The sequence below is a fragment of the Phyllopteryx taeniolatus genome, chromosome 1, assembly GCF_024500385.1.
Source record: "Phyllopteryx taeniolatus isolate TA_2022b chromosome 1, UOR_Ptae_1.2, whole genome shotgun sequence".
NCBI lineage: Eukaryota > Metazoa > Chordata > Actinopteri > Syngnathiformes > Syngnathidae > Phyllopteryx > Phyllopteryx taeniolatus.
The window spans coordinates 40,822,206-40,839,414 of NC_084502.1; the positions used below are offsets into that span (position 1 = coordinate 40,822,206).

Consider the following 17,209-nt stretch of genomic DNA (forward strand, 5'->3'; position numbering starts at 1 on the left):
ATGATTTAATAAGGGCGAACACGAATACTACTCTCTCCATACACACACACACATACATACATATATGTGTATATATATATAGATATATATTTTAACATCCTTACATTTACATAATATAATATAAATAATAAAGACATTCAGAAAAAAATATTTAAAAAAATATATTTTGTACATGTACACATAAGTAGTGCCATACTACTTCGGACTTGGCACAAACCAAGTGTACTGCTTTCTGTTCCTAACCTGCAGGTTTGTCACATTTAAAGAACAAATTTGAAAAAGCGTTATATTTCATGCTCACACAGTCCTCAAGACATTTCGCTTGCAATGTCAGTGAGGCCCCGAGGCTGTGGAGACAGCAGAAGATCCTAAAGTGATATGCACCAACTCAAAGGGACGCCCGATGTGCTCGAGCAGGCCACTTGCTCCATGTCTGACACGCCCACCCCTCAGAACTTTCACACCTCCCTCCTGACTCTCTTGGCTATTTGGTCCACAGTACTGTGTTGTCCAAGGTCACGCTCCACCTTGAAGTGAAGTAGCCTAACACTTTTTGGAAATCATGTTTTAGTCCATTAACTGCAGCACAAATCACCTTTGCTTTACATTGCTGCCAAGTGTAGTGTAATCTTAGATTGATTTCCTGCCTTCCGGGCAGCCACCTGTTTCTGCTCATTTTAGTATATTTGGAAACCTATTTGCAAAGACTTAACTGTAACCGGGTAATCCATCACAGCCAGCATTTAGTTCCATTTTGTCTTTCGATGCGGTTGCATGCAGGGACTTTTTTATGTTGATTTTCTCGATGTGGTGACATTCAGATTAATGAGCTGGACGGCATTAAGGCTTTACACCCTGCAACCATGGAAATAAACAAACCATGTTGATTTGTGGGTTTAGAACTCTTAAGACTCGAGAGTTTCTCAGACGCATCTAATTACAAAACATTTATTTTCCTTTTAAAAGTACATTTAAGAGTCTCTTTCAGGACAACCGGGGCATCTGGCAACCCTTCACCTCCATACGCATGGGAGCTTACATTGCACGTAGCTGAAAGCAGAAAGCTTCAACAGGCTAACATCTTTTTATGAACTCAAATGAATCAGTCGACAGTACTTGTGGCGCATTCTTCCTGTTCAATATGAGAGACATTTAGTGAGGCTTTGAAAAGGCGCGGGGTTAAAAGGAAGCCTGTTGGACAGGAGATTTATTGTATACATAAGGAGCCAAAAAAGCAGAGCCAGCTCACCTCCGCAGTGCGCAACGCCATAGAGGACGTAGCCCTTGTGACAAAGGCACTGGAAGCTTCCTGCAGAGTTGACACAGAAATGGTCGCAAGCGCGGTCAAAGGAGCACTCGTCAATGTCTGCACAAGATGGAGAGAGACAGTTAGAAATGTCGGCATCACTCAAAAACCACAAAGACCGCGATCGAGCCCACTTTCTTGTCTCTGTAATTGTTTGTCATGCATTTCAATGGACCAAATCAAAAGAACAACAACAACAAACAAAGAAAAATGAACACCTTTGGTCACATGACTGCTGTTGTGATTGCCCTCCTGCAGTCACTGTGTTTTCCATTTTGATGGAATTTTCAAAGTATACTTTTGGAAAGGGCGAGTGGCAGTAGCAGGAGTCAGCTGATAATAGGTGCCCAAGTGCATTTTCTTTCTTCCCTCTGAGAGCCTGCCAATCATTTTCTTTCTTTTTAAATATATGATAAAGGAACAGAGATTGCGCTGCACCCTCATATGTGATGTCAACATGTCATGTCACAGTGACATTGACTTTGCTCAAAAATCAAACGTGTCACTTTCTGTTTTGCAAAACCAATGCTCCTGTAACATGTTTGAAAATGTTAGAAGTCAGTCACTTGGGGCTCAATGATTACAGTACATGGTCTAATACAGGGAAATCAATGAACAGGGTTCAGTCTGGATGGTATAGTGTGTCCAGCACCATTTTGTTAATGGTGAGAACATGGGCTACTATTCCATAGTTCTGGACTTCAAACTAAAAATCCCCCCAAAATGGACTTTGTTAGTTATTTTAGGCTCATTTTCTGATGAAATACCGGTGTTTGATTTTCAGCTAGATTTTGGCCCGCCCCACATCAGCTTGTCACAGCCTGACACGTAAATGGCAGAAGGTGAGGACATTTCCTCATTGAATGTGTATGTATTCTGCGGTGTCATTTTTGCCTATATTGAAATGGATGTATTCTTTTTTTTTTTTTATACAATAATGAGCGAAAATAGCGATTGTAAAACACGTTGGAAGGCTGAAAAATAACAACTTCCTATGACTATCATCATCCCACATGAAGTCATTCTTGCAGATTCATTTCCGCATTTTTCAGTTTCCTTTTGTATTGATTGCATTACAAATGCCTCGAAAGGCTGCCGCACACAACGCAAAGTGGTCAAACCCGACTGGACCAGACCATCGCATAAAAATAAAGAGTTGCCGACGCACCCCCGCACATTGAGCGATTGTATACGATACATGGTACTTCACGTACATTCTGGTCACATTCTGCTTCTCTTTTTCATTCCATTCCATTATGAATCTAGTTAGGTATTGATGTAAAACACAATACTTGATGCTTCATATACTATTTACTGTAGATGGTTTGAGGCGGCAGCTCGTGTATTTTCAGTGTGAGGGTTTGCCTATGTGTAGTATGTGCACTCATGACAACAGTTGCCAAACCATGCACAGTGCTGGTCGGCCTCGTCGCTCAGTGGGTGGCAGCCTCAAGATGTTCCAATAGAGCACAAAGGCTTTTCTGGTGGCATTGTGTCACAGATGCCACATCGATCACCCGACATAAGGAAGTGTTTTGCAGATTCATTTATACACAGCTTTCCTCAGCTTCATTTTGCATTAATGACTCCAGAAATGCCTCAAAGATGTTCCTATTGATCACAAACGTGTTTCCGTAGGGGACAATGTGGAACAGACTCTGACTTTGGGTGGCTGTAATAACGTCGGATGTCGAGGGTCTCAAACTCCCGGCCAAAAGCATTACGTTGTTTTCTCTTTGTACCATTAATAAATGAGTGATTTTTCAGCATATTCAATAAGGAATTAAACATAATTTTGGAGTGCTAGCTGTTGCTCATACCTGTTGGTTAACCAGGTAATTCCAAGACTTATGTTTTTTGGGTACCCTCATCCACCCTTATTTTACTCCTCTCCCGGTGTCCTCCCAACGATTTACAGTAGGTAAGCGACGGTGGTCTTCTGGCCAGTCCTGCTGAGGCACGAGCACAAGCGACAACAGTCAAATCTTTGTGTTCCGTGTTGATTTCTTTTAGGATTACACAGTAAGATGTATTTGCAATCAACACAATGTGAAGTGCACAGTCTAAGCCATGATGAGATTTAAGAGCGCTGACGGACTCAGGTGTTGCACAACCTATCATTATATAATGTATGCTGCTGAGTGTACGTTGTAAGACATCTGGGACTCAACCAGTCAACCCGGGTGAAGGCATGCAGGACGTGGGCAGGGCAACGTCACTAGGAGATGGAAACATTACGTTAGCTCTATTACTCCTATTGTGTGGCCAAAAGACTTAAAATGTCAGATGAAAATCACAATCTGGGTTCAAACCAATAAATCAAACTGACAGCCATAATTTCAGCCACAAGTGAAAAATCCCCAAAACCTGTGAGGCAATGTCACTTTAGGTAAGAGCGCCACTGGAGACGTTGTCCGTGGAGCAAAGACGGGATGTGAAGAACGTGTCCCGGATTGCCCTCACATGGATTAGAAGGGAGAAGCGAACGAAACACAGGAGGGTGTTGAGGTTGGAGGAATGCTGGCAGTGGTTCAGCAGACATGCCCTATCCTGATATATGGGCCACGGTCCACTGACAGCAAGGAAGCACCGTGACTGTTTAAACCCAAGATAACTTGAGAATTCAGTTTACACATCTCAACACCCCACAGAGACACTCAACGGCTATTTAAGTGTATTTGATGCCACAGTGGCCTCAGCATCCACTTACTGCGGGGCAGGTCACACTCGGGGTGTAAACCGGGCCTGAAAACAATGTCACTCTCCTTTGCTTACTTGTCTGCTGCAGAACCTTTAGATTAGGTTAGGCAGTTTCACACCATTTATCTTCGAATTTATATGCCATAGAACTACTTCTGAAAAACTATTATTGACATCAATGTTCAACTATAGAACATTCGCAGTATCTTTTTTATGAATGCATGACAACAAAAAGGCAAGTTAATGATGATTTGGATTTGAGATGGTAACCCCTTTTAGAAAACCCAAAGATTACAGATGAGAGACTCATTCCCAAAACGGCTTTTGTTTTACCTGGAGCTAATTGTGTGTGGGGGAAAAAATGAGCTGAGCAGGACAGAGACTGATGAGACCTTACTCACGAAGAAAAAATAAGGACAACGTTGCTCGTACGTACACCCAAAGACTCAGATCATTAAAAAAATACTTTGCTTTGTATTTATGCAGACACTGCACATTTTCTCACTTATCTACAGTATGTGAAGCAATATAATGAGAGTAAAGATGGGCACCCTAAATACATTTGAAGAGACAAGAAAGTGGCTGAAGCGCACAGAGAGACACACAGTTTTCTTTTCACACATGATGTTTATCTGTTTGTGCTAGAAACCAAATAAAAGACACTGATGCGAACCAGGCGGTATAGTGATTGACCACATTAGTAAAAAGCAAAAGATTCAAGAATAGCACGTCCTGTGTTTTTTTGACTTGGCAAGAGGCAGAAATCATCTCAGTAGTTCCAGCCTGCTTGTCGGTTTTTACCAGATGTTCTTGAGGTGGCTTGATTTATCCAACAATGAGAGGTTTTTGGGTCGAACCGTAATTTCCAACACCTGTGTGCTCACAGCAGACATTTTTTTGGGGGGTAGTCTGTGCCATAAATGCATCAAAAGTATATATAGTCTGCTTTATAATACATTTTCCGAACTGCTTATCCTCACTAGGGTCGCGGGCGTGCTGGAGCCTATACTAGCTGACTTTGGCCGAGAGGCAGGGTGCACCCTGAACTGGTTGCCAGCCAATCGCAGGGCACATATAAACAAACAACCATTCACGTTCACACCTACGGGCAATTTAGAGTCTTGAATTAACCTTCCATGCAAGTTTTTGGGGATGTGGGAGGAAACCGGAGTGCCCGGAGAAAACTCACGCAGGCACGGGGAGAACATGCAAACTCCACACAGGCGAGGAACCAGTGTCCTCCGAACTGTGAGGCAGATGTGCTAACCAGTCCTCCACCGTGCTGCTGCAAATTCACATCACTGCTTTTTTTTTGGAACCCATCCTAAGGACCTCAGCTTTTCGTTGGCGACTGATGCCCACGAAAGTCAATCGTCAATGGGGGATTGTCTGTGTGTGTGTGTGTGTGTGGAGGGGGGTTTAACTGATGCCCACCAAAGCCCCGTTAGCCCCCACTTTGCACGCCTCTTATTCACTATACTGTACTGTGCATCTTATCATTACAGTATAGCATGCATCAAAGTCCGGACAAGCACTGCATACACCTCCAAACACTAACATGGACACGAACATTCTATAAGAGGTGTCTGGGCTGGTCGCCAAATATTTTAGAGCACCAATGTAGGGTATTTGGAGTCAAAATGCCATTAACAATTTTCGACATGATGTGGAAATACTAGAAGAAAGTGTATCATCATCAGCTCTTATTTAAAGGTACAGTTACTACATATTGTTGCTTTCACATGTTGGTTAAAGTGGACCTACCTTGACATGTCCGCTCGTTGGTCAGCAGCTTGTAGCCTTTTTTGCAGCTGCACTCGAAGCTGCCCACTGTGTTCCGACACACATGGTCACAACCCCCGTTGTTAAGACGGCACTCATCAATGTCTGAGAGAGGGAAACCAGTAACAAAAGAGGTCACACGGAAATATGAATATACCTAACTTGAATAAGAGAATTTTTGAAGCGCTTTATTGACTAATGTTCCATTACCTTCTAATGTCCTTATGAAGCAACATTTACCTACCTTGATTTAGTGAAAAAGTAAAATTGAAAGTAGGGTTGGGCAATTAATACATTTTATTTCATTTGTCAGAATATTATTCTTTGAGCTTTGATAGTTCAGCGCTTGTTCATGCTGATGTGCACTGCTTACATGAACAACATGGCTGCAAACAGAGGCGTTATTTTAGTCAGTGTTGCCAACTTAGTGACTTATCCGACTGCTCAAGGGACTTTTTTATTTGGATTTTTTTCAATGAATAGTAACTTTAATTAGCTAGCTAAGAAACGGACAACAGGACCAGAATTTTTCACATTGTTTTCCATATGACGAAAAAAGGAGCTCTGTGAAAGGCAAATGACTCAATCGTGCTCAAGACATGGTGCCTGTTTATAGAGTCATTTTGCACAGCCGTAATTGATGTATTAACGGTAAATGTCACACTTTACTACAAACGTTATATACATCATCTGATCTCATCTGGGTTTGAGCAAAAAATCCTGCAACCAGCATGGCTAAGTCTTTCAGGATTCAGCCAGGCCTCCACATCCTCAACAGGCATCTTCATCTGATTAGTGAGTACTTTATTTCTTTAGCCAATACCCAATCGATATATCATGTGCCCATTGCCGCCTGGATGGCACTGATTCAGGTCCATCTTGAATAATCGTTCCAAATGAGTTTTCATCATCTGGCAAAATAAATGGATCCAAAATGGAACCAAAGATTCCTGTCCTTGTCCAATTCTGTTTTCCGCTCTTCAGAAGTGGCTGGCCCGCAGAGAGCCACAGTCCTCCTGCAGTGCTTGCGTTTATTTTCCTGCTCTTTCTTCTCAAACCAAACTAACACCAGAAGATGGACTTTTATTAGATTTACTCGTGTGCTATTGCAAGCTGTAGAAAGCAGAATGATTTTTTGTGTCTTCTCACCGTCTTTCAGGAGAATATTTGTTTCCTCAGTATCGTGATTCGTGCTTATTTTATTCTATTAGCGTTAATATAAATACGGCTGTGAGGTTGCTTGAGTTGAGGGGGTTTCTGCCTCAGAAAGCTGGTAATAGGACAAAACCTGCAGAAACGGAAAGGCAAAGTGCAGCTTGAAACTGTTTGAGCAACCAAAGTTTAGTCTTTATAGGGACAACCACATTGGTTTGTTAGATGAGGTGATAACATACACACCTGGCGGTCAATAGCGAAGCCCCCCCAAACCAAACTTTTTCAACTGTGTAATTATGGACCACGTTTGTGCACAGTGGCACAGTCATACTGGAACAGAAAGGGGGTTTCCCCAACCAACAACATTGGAAGCCTAGAATTGTGCAAAATGTCTTGAACTGTTTGTGAACTTGAATCATTAAGATCAAGGAGGCTTTAATTCAATGACGAACTAAGTCACGACGCTTTCGTCCATTAACATTTGCGTCGTCTGTAATAGTTTGACTTAGAAACTGGAGGGTGGCCATGTCATTACGAATGAAATGAAGGGTGTGTCCTTGCTGTGTTCATTACGAGAATGAATTCAATATAGAAGTCATTTTGGTGAAATGCATGTTCAAATGTTCCATGCCACTAAATGCGTGCCAATGCAAAACGGAGAGGGCGGATGCCGACTGAATATGCACGATAGGTCACCTTTGCAGGTCTTGCGGTCCGGCTGCAGCGTGAAGCCGACAGGACAGCTGCAGCGAACTCCGGTCACTGAATCGTGACACGTGCTATCACAGCCACCATTGTTCACGGCACAGGTCTCTGCAGGGACACAGACAGCAGCCATCAAAATCAACTGCAGTTGCTGCTCTGACCTACTTACTACGAGCCCACTGTTAGATTCAAATAGCTTTTGTGTCAGAAGGAAGAAAAAGAGAAGCAGTGGAGAGGTTTGAGTTGTACACAGAAACATAAAAGAAACAAGGAGACAGAACAGAGTTGGGATGCAGATGCGGAATGATCACAGTGAAGCTATAATGGTTAATAACAACAAAAATAACTGGTTAAATCACTGCTGTTATGATTAGGTACAAACACAGTCCAATAGGGTTTCACAAAGAAACTTTGAGTGGGCTACTGTTTGGTCTCTATTTTCTGTGATGGCAACGAAACCTTGGGCGACAAAACATCAATTTCAGTTACCCTGCTGCTGAGTCACTATACTGATTAGAAAAAAAATGGAAGCACTCAGTCAAGATGGGATGGCAGGGTTTCATGTGACAGAGACAAGACGGAGACAAATTTCATGGTGATTTTAAGCAACAGCAGAGTTTTGCTGCTTTTCAGACAGCCTTTCAAGGTGAAGAAAAACAGAGTAATTCGTAACAATCACTTTAATTGGCTGTAACTCGTCCTCCACTCATTTCTTTACTGTAGGATGGCTGCTCGCAGTGATTCAAAAATGAAGCACAGCTGGGCTAGTGGTTGGCTTCACACTGGCAAAGAGATGGCAGCTAACATGCATTGCTGAAGTGGGAACACAGCTGCACCAAGTTCTTTTTTTTAATGGCAATTGAGGATCACACTGGAACAACAGAAAATATTCTTCCCTTCACAAAAAACAAACAAACAAACAAAACCTCACTGCCCCTGCAGTCACTGCAAAACTTTCCTGAGCATAAATAATAATAATAATAATAATACAGAAAAAAAAAAGCTCAGCTACATGGCATCCAAGCAAATCAGGCGCTTGGTGTGATGTCATTTTAAGTTTAATTGCGGTCTCGTAGACAACAGATCAAAACAGTGCATGTTGTTGCTGAAGGCTGTAAATGACATGGTATCAGGTACATTCATCAATCCATCCGTTTTCCGTAGCGCTCATCCTCACTATGATCGCGGGCGTGCCGCAGCCTATCCCAGCGATCTTTGGGCAAGAGGTGGGGTACACCCTGAACTGGTCGCTAGCCAATCGCAGGGCACATATAAACAAACAACCATTCGCACTCACAGTCACACCTACGGGCAATTTAGAGTCTCCAATTAATGCATGTTTTTGGGATGTGGGAGGAAACCGGAGTGCCCGGGGAAACCCCGCGTAGGCACGGGGAGAACATGCAAACTCCACACAGGCGAGGCCAGATTTGAACCCGAGTCCTCAGTACTGTGAGGCAGATGTGCTAACCAGCCGCCCTATATCAGGTACATGATACATAGATAAAAAGGTCTTTGACTCAATAACTAAGTGAACATTCCAAACACTGTTGTGAAAATGTGGGTTGCTCTGGGTTACTTTGTAAAGCTAACATCAAGAGAAACACAATACTGTCTGTTATACAAAAATGTATTGTTTTCTTGGCTACTTTTATTTCAGCCTCTACTTGCTGTCATATCCTTTAGCAGTTTAAGGAACTTTGGCGAGTTAATCCATGACAATATTTGGTCATGTTGTAGTTAACAGAACACTTTGCCTCTCATTGTTTGCCGGACAACGACGGACAGCTCAACGCGATGGTGCACAACCTGACGGCACTGGGTACTTCCAGTTGATACCACTGTCGCTGACACTAGACCGGAGAGTTCAGTGCTGTGTCTTCACATACTGTAATTGCAAAGTGCGAGCAGAGACAGTTGGCAGACAAGACGATAAGACAGTGTCAGGACATGCCTCTAAAATGCTTAGGCAGACATCTCAAGCAACTGTAATGATCATGTGCTAGGAGAGCAAAGAAGTATTTCTACACATTATGGTTTAGTGAAGACAGGCGAAAAGCACCCGCTCTGGAATGTTTCGGGTTTTTGTGAGCTTTGGATGCACACCAGCCGCATCACCAGGTTGGGACCTGCAATTAACAATGGGCAGATATTTCCCAATATGACGTTCTAAGTCTGAAGTTGAACCGCTCTCACACCATCTTCTTATTTCGACTGAAGCCACAGACTTCTAGCTAATGGACTTTCATATCACACACATCCTAACTAACTGTTGACAAGTGAACTCCATGCAACTTACTATTTCATGTTTGAAGACCCCCCACACATAAAGTTTGCACTTTGCCTTTGTAAAAATGAGGGAGGATGCAGATTCAAATTGGCTTTGGGGGAAGAGGGAAAAAAAACAAAAACATTGCACAGCTCGCCAGGAGGCACAGCAGTTATCCAACAAACACCTGACTAAATCTCTGAGCTTTAGTTACAAACCACGCAATAAGAAATAAAGTTATGTTCAAGAGTCGGCTGATGTTCCCCTGAGATGCAACAGAAAAAGCAATGTGCTACATTTACGCAGGAAATTAATGTGATAAAGCAGGACACTTAATTGGCCTATCCCTCCTAATGTTTCTGTTTTTGTGGAAAGAAAAACCCGAAACTAGGACGCAATCTCCAGAAATAAACCAGACTTATCAATTGTGAAAAGTCATTGTTCATGTAAATGCAGCAGTAACAACTTCAACCGTTGTTGTCTCCCATTCCTACCTTCAGCAGGGTGCTCCTGTGAGAGCCTCCTCCCTCCACCTCTTATGCGATACATTTAAAACGTGATTTTCTTTGATCTGGCAAGACTACCCACCCTGAGTTTCATGAGGTCTCCCATGTTTGCTGCATTTGTTGACCTAAAACATGTCCTGCTAATTGGATTGAATTGCCCTTTTTACACTGCAAATATTTTCCTCTCCCGTTTCACACTTGTTTGCATCCATTTCAAATGGGGCTGCAACTGCTCTTGCTATAACTGTATTTACATCGTTGAAGAGCATAAGCTTTGTGAGTCGGGTGGGTCTCAATGTAGAGGTAGTAGAACAGCTCTGTGTGGAGTTTGCATGTTCTCCGCATGCTTGAGTGCATTTTATCCAGGGACTCCGGGTTCCTCCCATATCCGAAAAACATGCCTCTTAGGTGTGAATGGCCGTTTGTCTATATGTGACCTACCATCTTGATCTCCTTCAAGGAAATACATATTCTAAGTTTATCTAGCAATATTTAGCTGCTATTAAAAGATAAATTATCAAAATCAATTAGTGATACTGTATGTTTATTAAGCTCGAGCTCAGTGTCATAAACTATTGCCTGTATGTGGGTTTGGGTTGAGAGACTCAGACTTATACTGCTGTAAAATGACAATTACAATGTCAAATCGAAAACAGATTTAATATCCATCCATCCATCCATTTTCCAAGCCGCTTCTCCTCACTAGGGTCGCGGGCGTGCTGGAGCCTATCCCAGCTGTCATCGGGCAGGAGGCGGGGTACACCCTGAACTGGTTGCCAGCCAATCGCAGGGCACATACAAACAAACAACCATTCGCACTCACAGTCATCCCTACGGGCAATTTAGAGTCTCCAATGAATGCATGTTTTTGGGATGTGGGAGGAAACCGGAGTGCCCGGAGAAAACCCACGCAGGCACGGGGAGAACATGCAAACTCCACACAGGCGGGGCCGGGGATTGAACCCGGGTCCTCAGAACTGTGAGGCTGACGCTCTAACCAGTCGTCCACCATGTCGCAGATTTAATATCAATACTATGATTACTATGCTACTTGGAGTTATTCTTTTTATATTAATACTTAAGTGAAAGGTTTGCATGTGCAAAAACAGGTCCAAACCTGATTGAGCCTGCAATCAGATGTGGAAGCCTGATCTACTAACCAAGGGTCATCAGAATTGTGTCTGCCAAAATTGCTACATTGGCATGCACTTCTTTTTTATTAGGAGTATATGGAAATGTATTTATTTAGCACATGCAATGTGATTCATCGAATGCGAGACAAATTCCGCTGACTGATTTTGCGTCTTTAAATAGCGCTTGTGTAAGGCAGATGCAAACTGGCAAGCAAAGCGGTGCCATCAGAGCGGATGCAAAATGAGAGGTCGTGAGCAGAACTTTTCCATTCATGTAAACATTTTTGAAATGCCAACATAAATGATTGCGACATATTGTCTATTCAGCAATGCAATTTTGGCTCTTCTGAATAATCTCAGGACTGATTTGAATCCAATCACAAGAATGAGTTGTGGCAAATAAGATGTGGCAAAACTCCTGTCAACTGCATTTCCCTGCATCTGTGTCATATTAGCGCATTGGGATAATTGGTGCTGACCTCTCCCAAAGCAAATTTCCAGGTGTAATGTCCCAAGTTTGAAATGCAATGTTAGACAGGATGGGCACACGCCGTGCATCGGAACTGCACCCCCCCAAAATGAGTTGTGCCCTGCCACAGGTCCCTGAAGTGCCAATCTTCATCCATCCATTCATCCATTTTCTGAGCTGCTTCTCCTCACTAGGGTCGTGGGTGTGCTGGAGCCTATCCCAGCTATCATCGGGCAGGAGGAGGGGTACACCCTGAACTGCTTGCCAGCACATATAAACAAACAACCATTCGCACTCACATTCACACCTTCGGGCAATTTAGAGTTGTCAATTAACCTACCATGCATGTTTTTGAGATGTGGGAGGAAACCGGAGTGCCCGGAGAAAACCCACGCAGGCACGGGGAGAAAATGCAAACTCCACACAGGTGGGACCGGGGATTGAACCCCGGTCCTCAGAACTGTGTGGCAGACGCTCTAAGCAGTCGCCCACCGTGCCGCCGCCAATCTTTATGTATCATTTAATCAAAGTCTAAAGTGATTTCTTTCAGCCACTAACAGTAAGATAAAGATGAAAGAAAATCAACAAAATAAAAGTAAGAAAAACGGTGTTGATGTCTAAATATGTATCACTTGTCTGATCATCAGTGAGCAGACTGCTTTGAAACTTAGCCCAGCATTTGGCGCCTCCACAACACTAACCTATGCAAGAATTCATTCTCCACTTTGTGAAACATGTTTTCAGTCTACAGGCGCACAATTCTCCATAAAATGAAAGGTCCATGTTGGTTCAGCTGCCGTTTGAGCGACCCAAAGGCGAGAGGAAGGACAGAAGAAGAAGAAGAAGACACCGTCGCCAGCCCGTCAAATATAGAAAATTGCTTAGTATGCAGACTCAACTTTTCTAAAGCAAAGCCACGTGTTTACTTTACCCGTTGCCCACCGTAGAATACTTGTTTTATAACCCGTGAATGTTAAATAGGTGTGACTGTGTGCGGGCGCATGCATGCGCGCACATGTATGCATGTGTGGTAGTGGTATATACGTGTTTTTATGTGTGACTGTGCATGTGCCACAGAGGCAAAACTATTTTATAAGGCTTTAGTGTGTGTGTGTGTGTGTGTGTGTATACAATGTCCCGCCCACCACACCAGTGGCGCAGCCCGAAATTTTTTGGTAGGGTGGCTGAGGGATGGCCATTTGCTTTTGTGTGGTGGCCAAAACCAGTTGTCGACAGGGGGGCTGGAGTGCTTTTTGAATTTTTTCGCAATGAAAAAAGTTTATTGGGCATATCCACAGCGCGTCCGTGCCCGACAGCCATTGCTTTGGTGCGGTGGCCATAGCCAATCATCGACAGGGAGTGGGGGGTGCTGATAAAACAATTTTGCTGTGAAAAAAACTTTATTGGGGCCATCGGTGGGATGGCCAGCTTTCTTTCTGGGGTGGCCTTGACCACCACGTAGCTCCGTCCCTGCCCCACACCGACCGAATGCCCAATGAAAAGACGACCTCTGGCGCAGACACTGGAGCTACCAAAACCGCAACACCCACTTTTAGGTATGGCAGCGGTTGACAACAGCGCACGCAATTTGTTAGTGAGTGAACACAAAATTTAGCACCTGCTCTTTGGGATCTTCGAAAAAAATCTCAAACTTCATAAATCATGAACAATGCGCTCACCAACAGTACGCACGCATTACGTTAGGGCAGCTGCACACCAAGCCTCATGGCCAAACGTGGCTGGTTTGGACCAGACCGCACACCAAGAAATTGAGCACTGCACATCTACAGACACGCTGCAACTGAAAAACTGTCACCCTGTATCGGCTTTTGAGGCTCCACATATAATATACTGTACCACATTGTTTTCTTTATTGGATCACAAACACATAGTGCGATTGTCAAGGAAGAAGTGAGTTGTCACAAAGAGTGGAAACGGGTGACAAAAGAGAAGAGGGTGTGGCTATTTTGATAGGCTGTTGGCAAGTCTCTTGCCGATGTCTGCTTTGCTCGCTGCGTGTAGCACCGCCCACTCTCCACTTCGGTACTTTCAGTGTATGTTACAAAAATAAGAGCATCCAAAAACTTCCTCCTCCGCCTCTGCACCCAGCTGGATGTTAATGAGATATCGAGCCTGTTGCCAGTGTCTCTTGACAAAATGGATTATATAAGGATTAAAAACAGCTGGTGGGCAGATATAATGTTCAGATGATCAATAAGTACTTCTGGATGGACGTTTCATTGCCTAACTAAACTGCTGACATTTTTCTAATCAATTAAATAAGTTGAGTGCTGTGATAAAGCTGTCTTTACATCCTACTTTACTAGCACTCTCTACATGACCTCATAGACTAACACAAGACTATATCCAACGCAACAGGACATTTTAAACAATATCAGAGCTATTCTCCCAAAGCACAGACTTTACTGCATACTGTAAACAGTATTTATGAAAAAAAATTAAAAAAAGATATTTTTCCCATCTTTCTTGATTTCTTGAAAACCAAATTTCTTGAATAAGCGGAGATAAACCACCACTAAGCATTTCGAGGGTTTGGTTCCCCCCCAAAAAAGAAAAACAAAAAGGAAAAAAAAGGAAATTGCATTTTTCTTCCGCTTATCTAGGGTCGGGGCGCAGGGCAGCAGCTTAAGCAGGGAATCCCAGATTTCCCTCTCCCCAGCCACTTCATCCAGCTCTTCCGGAGGGATCCCGAGGCGTTCCCACGCCAGCCAGGAGACATCGTCTCTCCAGCGTGTCATGAGTCGTCCTCCTCCGGGTGGGACATGCCTGGAACGCATCACCTGGGAGGCATCCAAGAGGAATCCTAACAGTGGCGGTTCTAGGCTGATGGCTGCTGGCTCCCCCTCCTCTGAGTGTGAGACCTGGCTCTATATGATATAATTATTAAATATTCAGCGGCTGAAATAAGTATTTAACACGTCACCATTTTTCTCACAAAATATATTTCTATTGACATAGGTGCTATTGACATGAAAATTTCACCAGAGCTTGGGAACAACCCCAGTAATCCACACCAAACATTTTGAACACACCACATGGTATTTATTTAATACTTTGTACTTTGTTTCCAAAGACAGCTTCAAGATGCCTCCTGCATGGAGAAACTAGTCGCATACATCTCGCTGGTGTGATTTTGGCCCATTCCTCCACACAAGCAGTCTTCAAATCTTGAAGGTTCCGTGGGCTTCGATCATGGACCTTGAGTTTCACTTCTTTCCATAGATTTTCGATTGGATTCAAGTCAGGCGATTGGCTGGGCAATTCTAGCAGCTTTATTTTTTTTCTTAGAAATCAATTGAGAGAGGCGTATGGTGTTTTTAGGGTGATGTGCAGTGCCATTTCTCCTCCAAACGTGGTGTGCATTATGGCATGCAAACAGTTAAATTTTGCTCTCATCAGACCAGACTATATTTTCCCAGTATTTAACTGGCTTGTCCAAATGTTGTTCAGCAAACTTTAAACGAGCTTTGACATGCTTTTTTTTTTTTTTTTTCTCCCAACAATGGGGTCTTGGGTGGTGAGCGTGAGTACTGGCCATGGCGGCGGAGTGCATTAGTCACTGCTTTCCTTGTGACAACAGTACCTGCTAATTCCAGGTCTTTTTGAAGCTCTCCACAGGTGGTCCTTTGCAACAATTACTTTGCGATGGTCTTGAGACAGCTCTCTGCTCTTACCCATCGTGAGATGTGTCTTGACTCACACCTTCGCAATGTGACCTTTTTGTAGGCCATCAATTAGGACTGAACCAGCTGATATTAATTTGCACTGACAAGGGGCTGGATTGCTGTTTCATTATTGATAGATTTGAGGTGTTGTCTTGGCTTTCCATCCCTTTTTTTGCACCTCCCTTTCTTCATGTGTTCAATACCTTTTCCCTGAGTCATTTCACATTATTACACACAACTTAATTTCTGAATTTATTTGTTCTGCTTTCTTTGTATGGATTACTTGGGTTGCTCCCAAAATCGGGTGAACATTTCATGTCAATAGCACCTTTGGATATATATTTAGTGTGAAAAATGGTGGCAAGTTAAATACTTATTTCAGCCGCTATATATATATATATATATATATATATATATGTATATGTATATGTATATATATATATATATATATATATATATATATGTTTATATATATGTATATGTGTATATATATATATATATATATATATATATATATATATATATATATATATATATATATATATATATATATAGACTAACACACACTGCCCAAAGTCAGCTGGGCTGTGATAGGCTCCAGCACACCCACGACCCTAGTGAGGATAAGTGGTATGGAAAATGGATGGATATATATGCTGGATCTTGCCAGAAATGTTTTTTGTTTTGTTTTGTGAAAGCTCGTGCATTTTTGATTGTTACATCTGCAACCTTGTGATGCCGGTCACCAATGATGCAAATTATGAATCACATCAAAACCAGCCACTCATGAAAACTAGTTGCCAAACACCGCATAGTGCGTGACCATTCAAGTGGTTTCGGCCGGGTCGCTGGGTGTGCAGCGGACCTTAGTGCAAACTTGCAATCGAGCTCCCACTATTTGGGATCTTTGTAAATCAGGACCTAAAAGTCTAGTAAGTTTAACAATAATACACATTTTCCATATTGTGTTAATTCTACTTCTACTACTACACACGGCTTATGTACTTCTTTAGACACATTTTTTTTCCTATTTTGTTTCAGTGCCAATCATGGACTCATCATTGGCTCCCTCACCAAAGCTAATAGGCTGTGCTGATGGTACTCAGGAAACACTATTACCAAGAGTTTGAAACGGTGCAAGCTTCATTTCACTCAGATCACTCAGATCAAAACAAAGAAACCTCTTTAAAGGCGTCACAGTTAAACTGATGTGCTGTTTTTTTTCGTGCTCGGCATATTAAAAACCTCTGAGTGCAACCAAATCAAACTTGACTTCCACTGTATCTTCAGTATCTTTTCATAAAGTTTGTTGGAAGAACCGTGTTTGCAGCTCAGTTTTGAAAATGTGCGGTTTGACACAGGCAACAGTTGTTATTGAGAGCGCATTCACAAAAGAAAGAGGAAGGTAGAAGAGGTCAAGGGTCATAGGAATGATGCCCCCTGTGGGTGGGGAAGGGCCTGATTGGTGTATGTGAGGTTAGCTTCCTCTACTCCCCAC

The 17,209-nt window shown here is 42.8% G+C and overlaps 1 protein-coding gene across 4 annotated transcripts in view; it reads right to left on the reverse strand.

The window, feature by feature from the left end:
* Positions 1-17,209, reverse strand: part of scube3 (signal peptide, CUB domain, EGF-like 3) — a 135,904-nt gene that overhangs the window by 10,608 nt on the left and 108,087 nt on the right. For all 4 annotated transcript variants that reach the window (XM_061795676.1, XM_061795683.1, XM_061795666.1 and 1 more), the window contains 3 exons: positions 7,640-7,756; positions 5,771-5,893; positions 1,250-1,366 (listed from right to left, as the gene is read on the reverse strand). In XM_061795676.1, the coding sequence (XP_061651660.1) occupies positions 1,250-1,366; positions 5,771-5,893; positions 7,640-7,756 (357 nt within the window). The remainder of the gene's footprint in view (positions 1-1,249; positions 1,367-5,770; positions 5,894-7,639; positions 7,757-17,209) is intronic.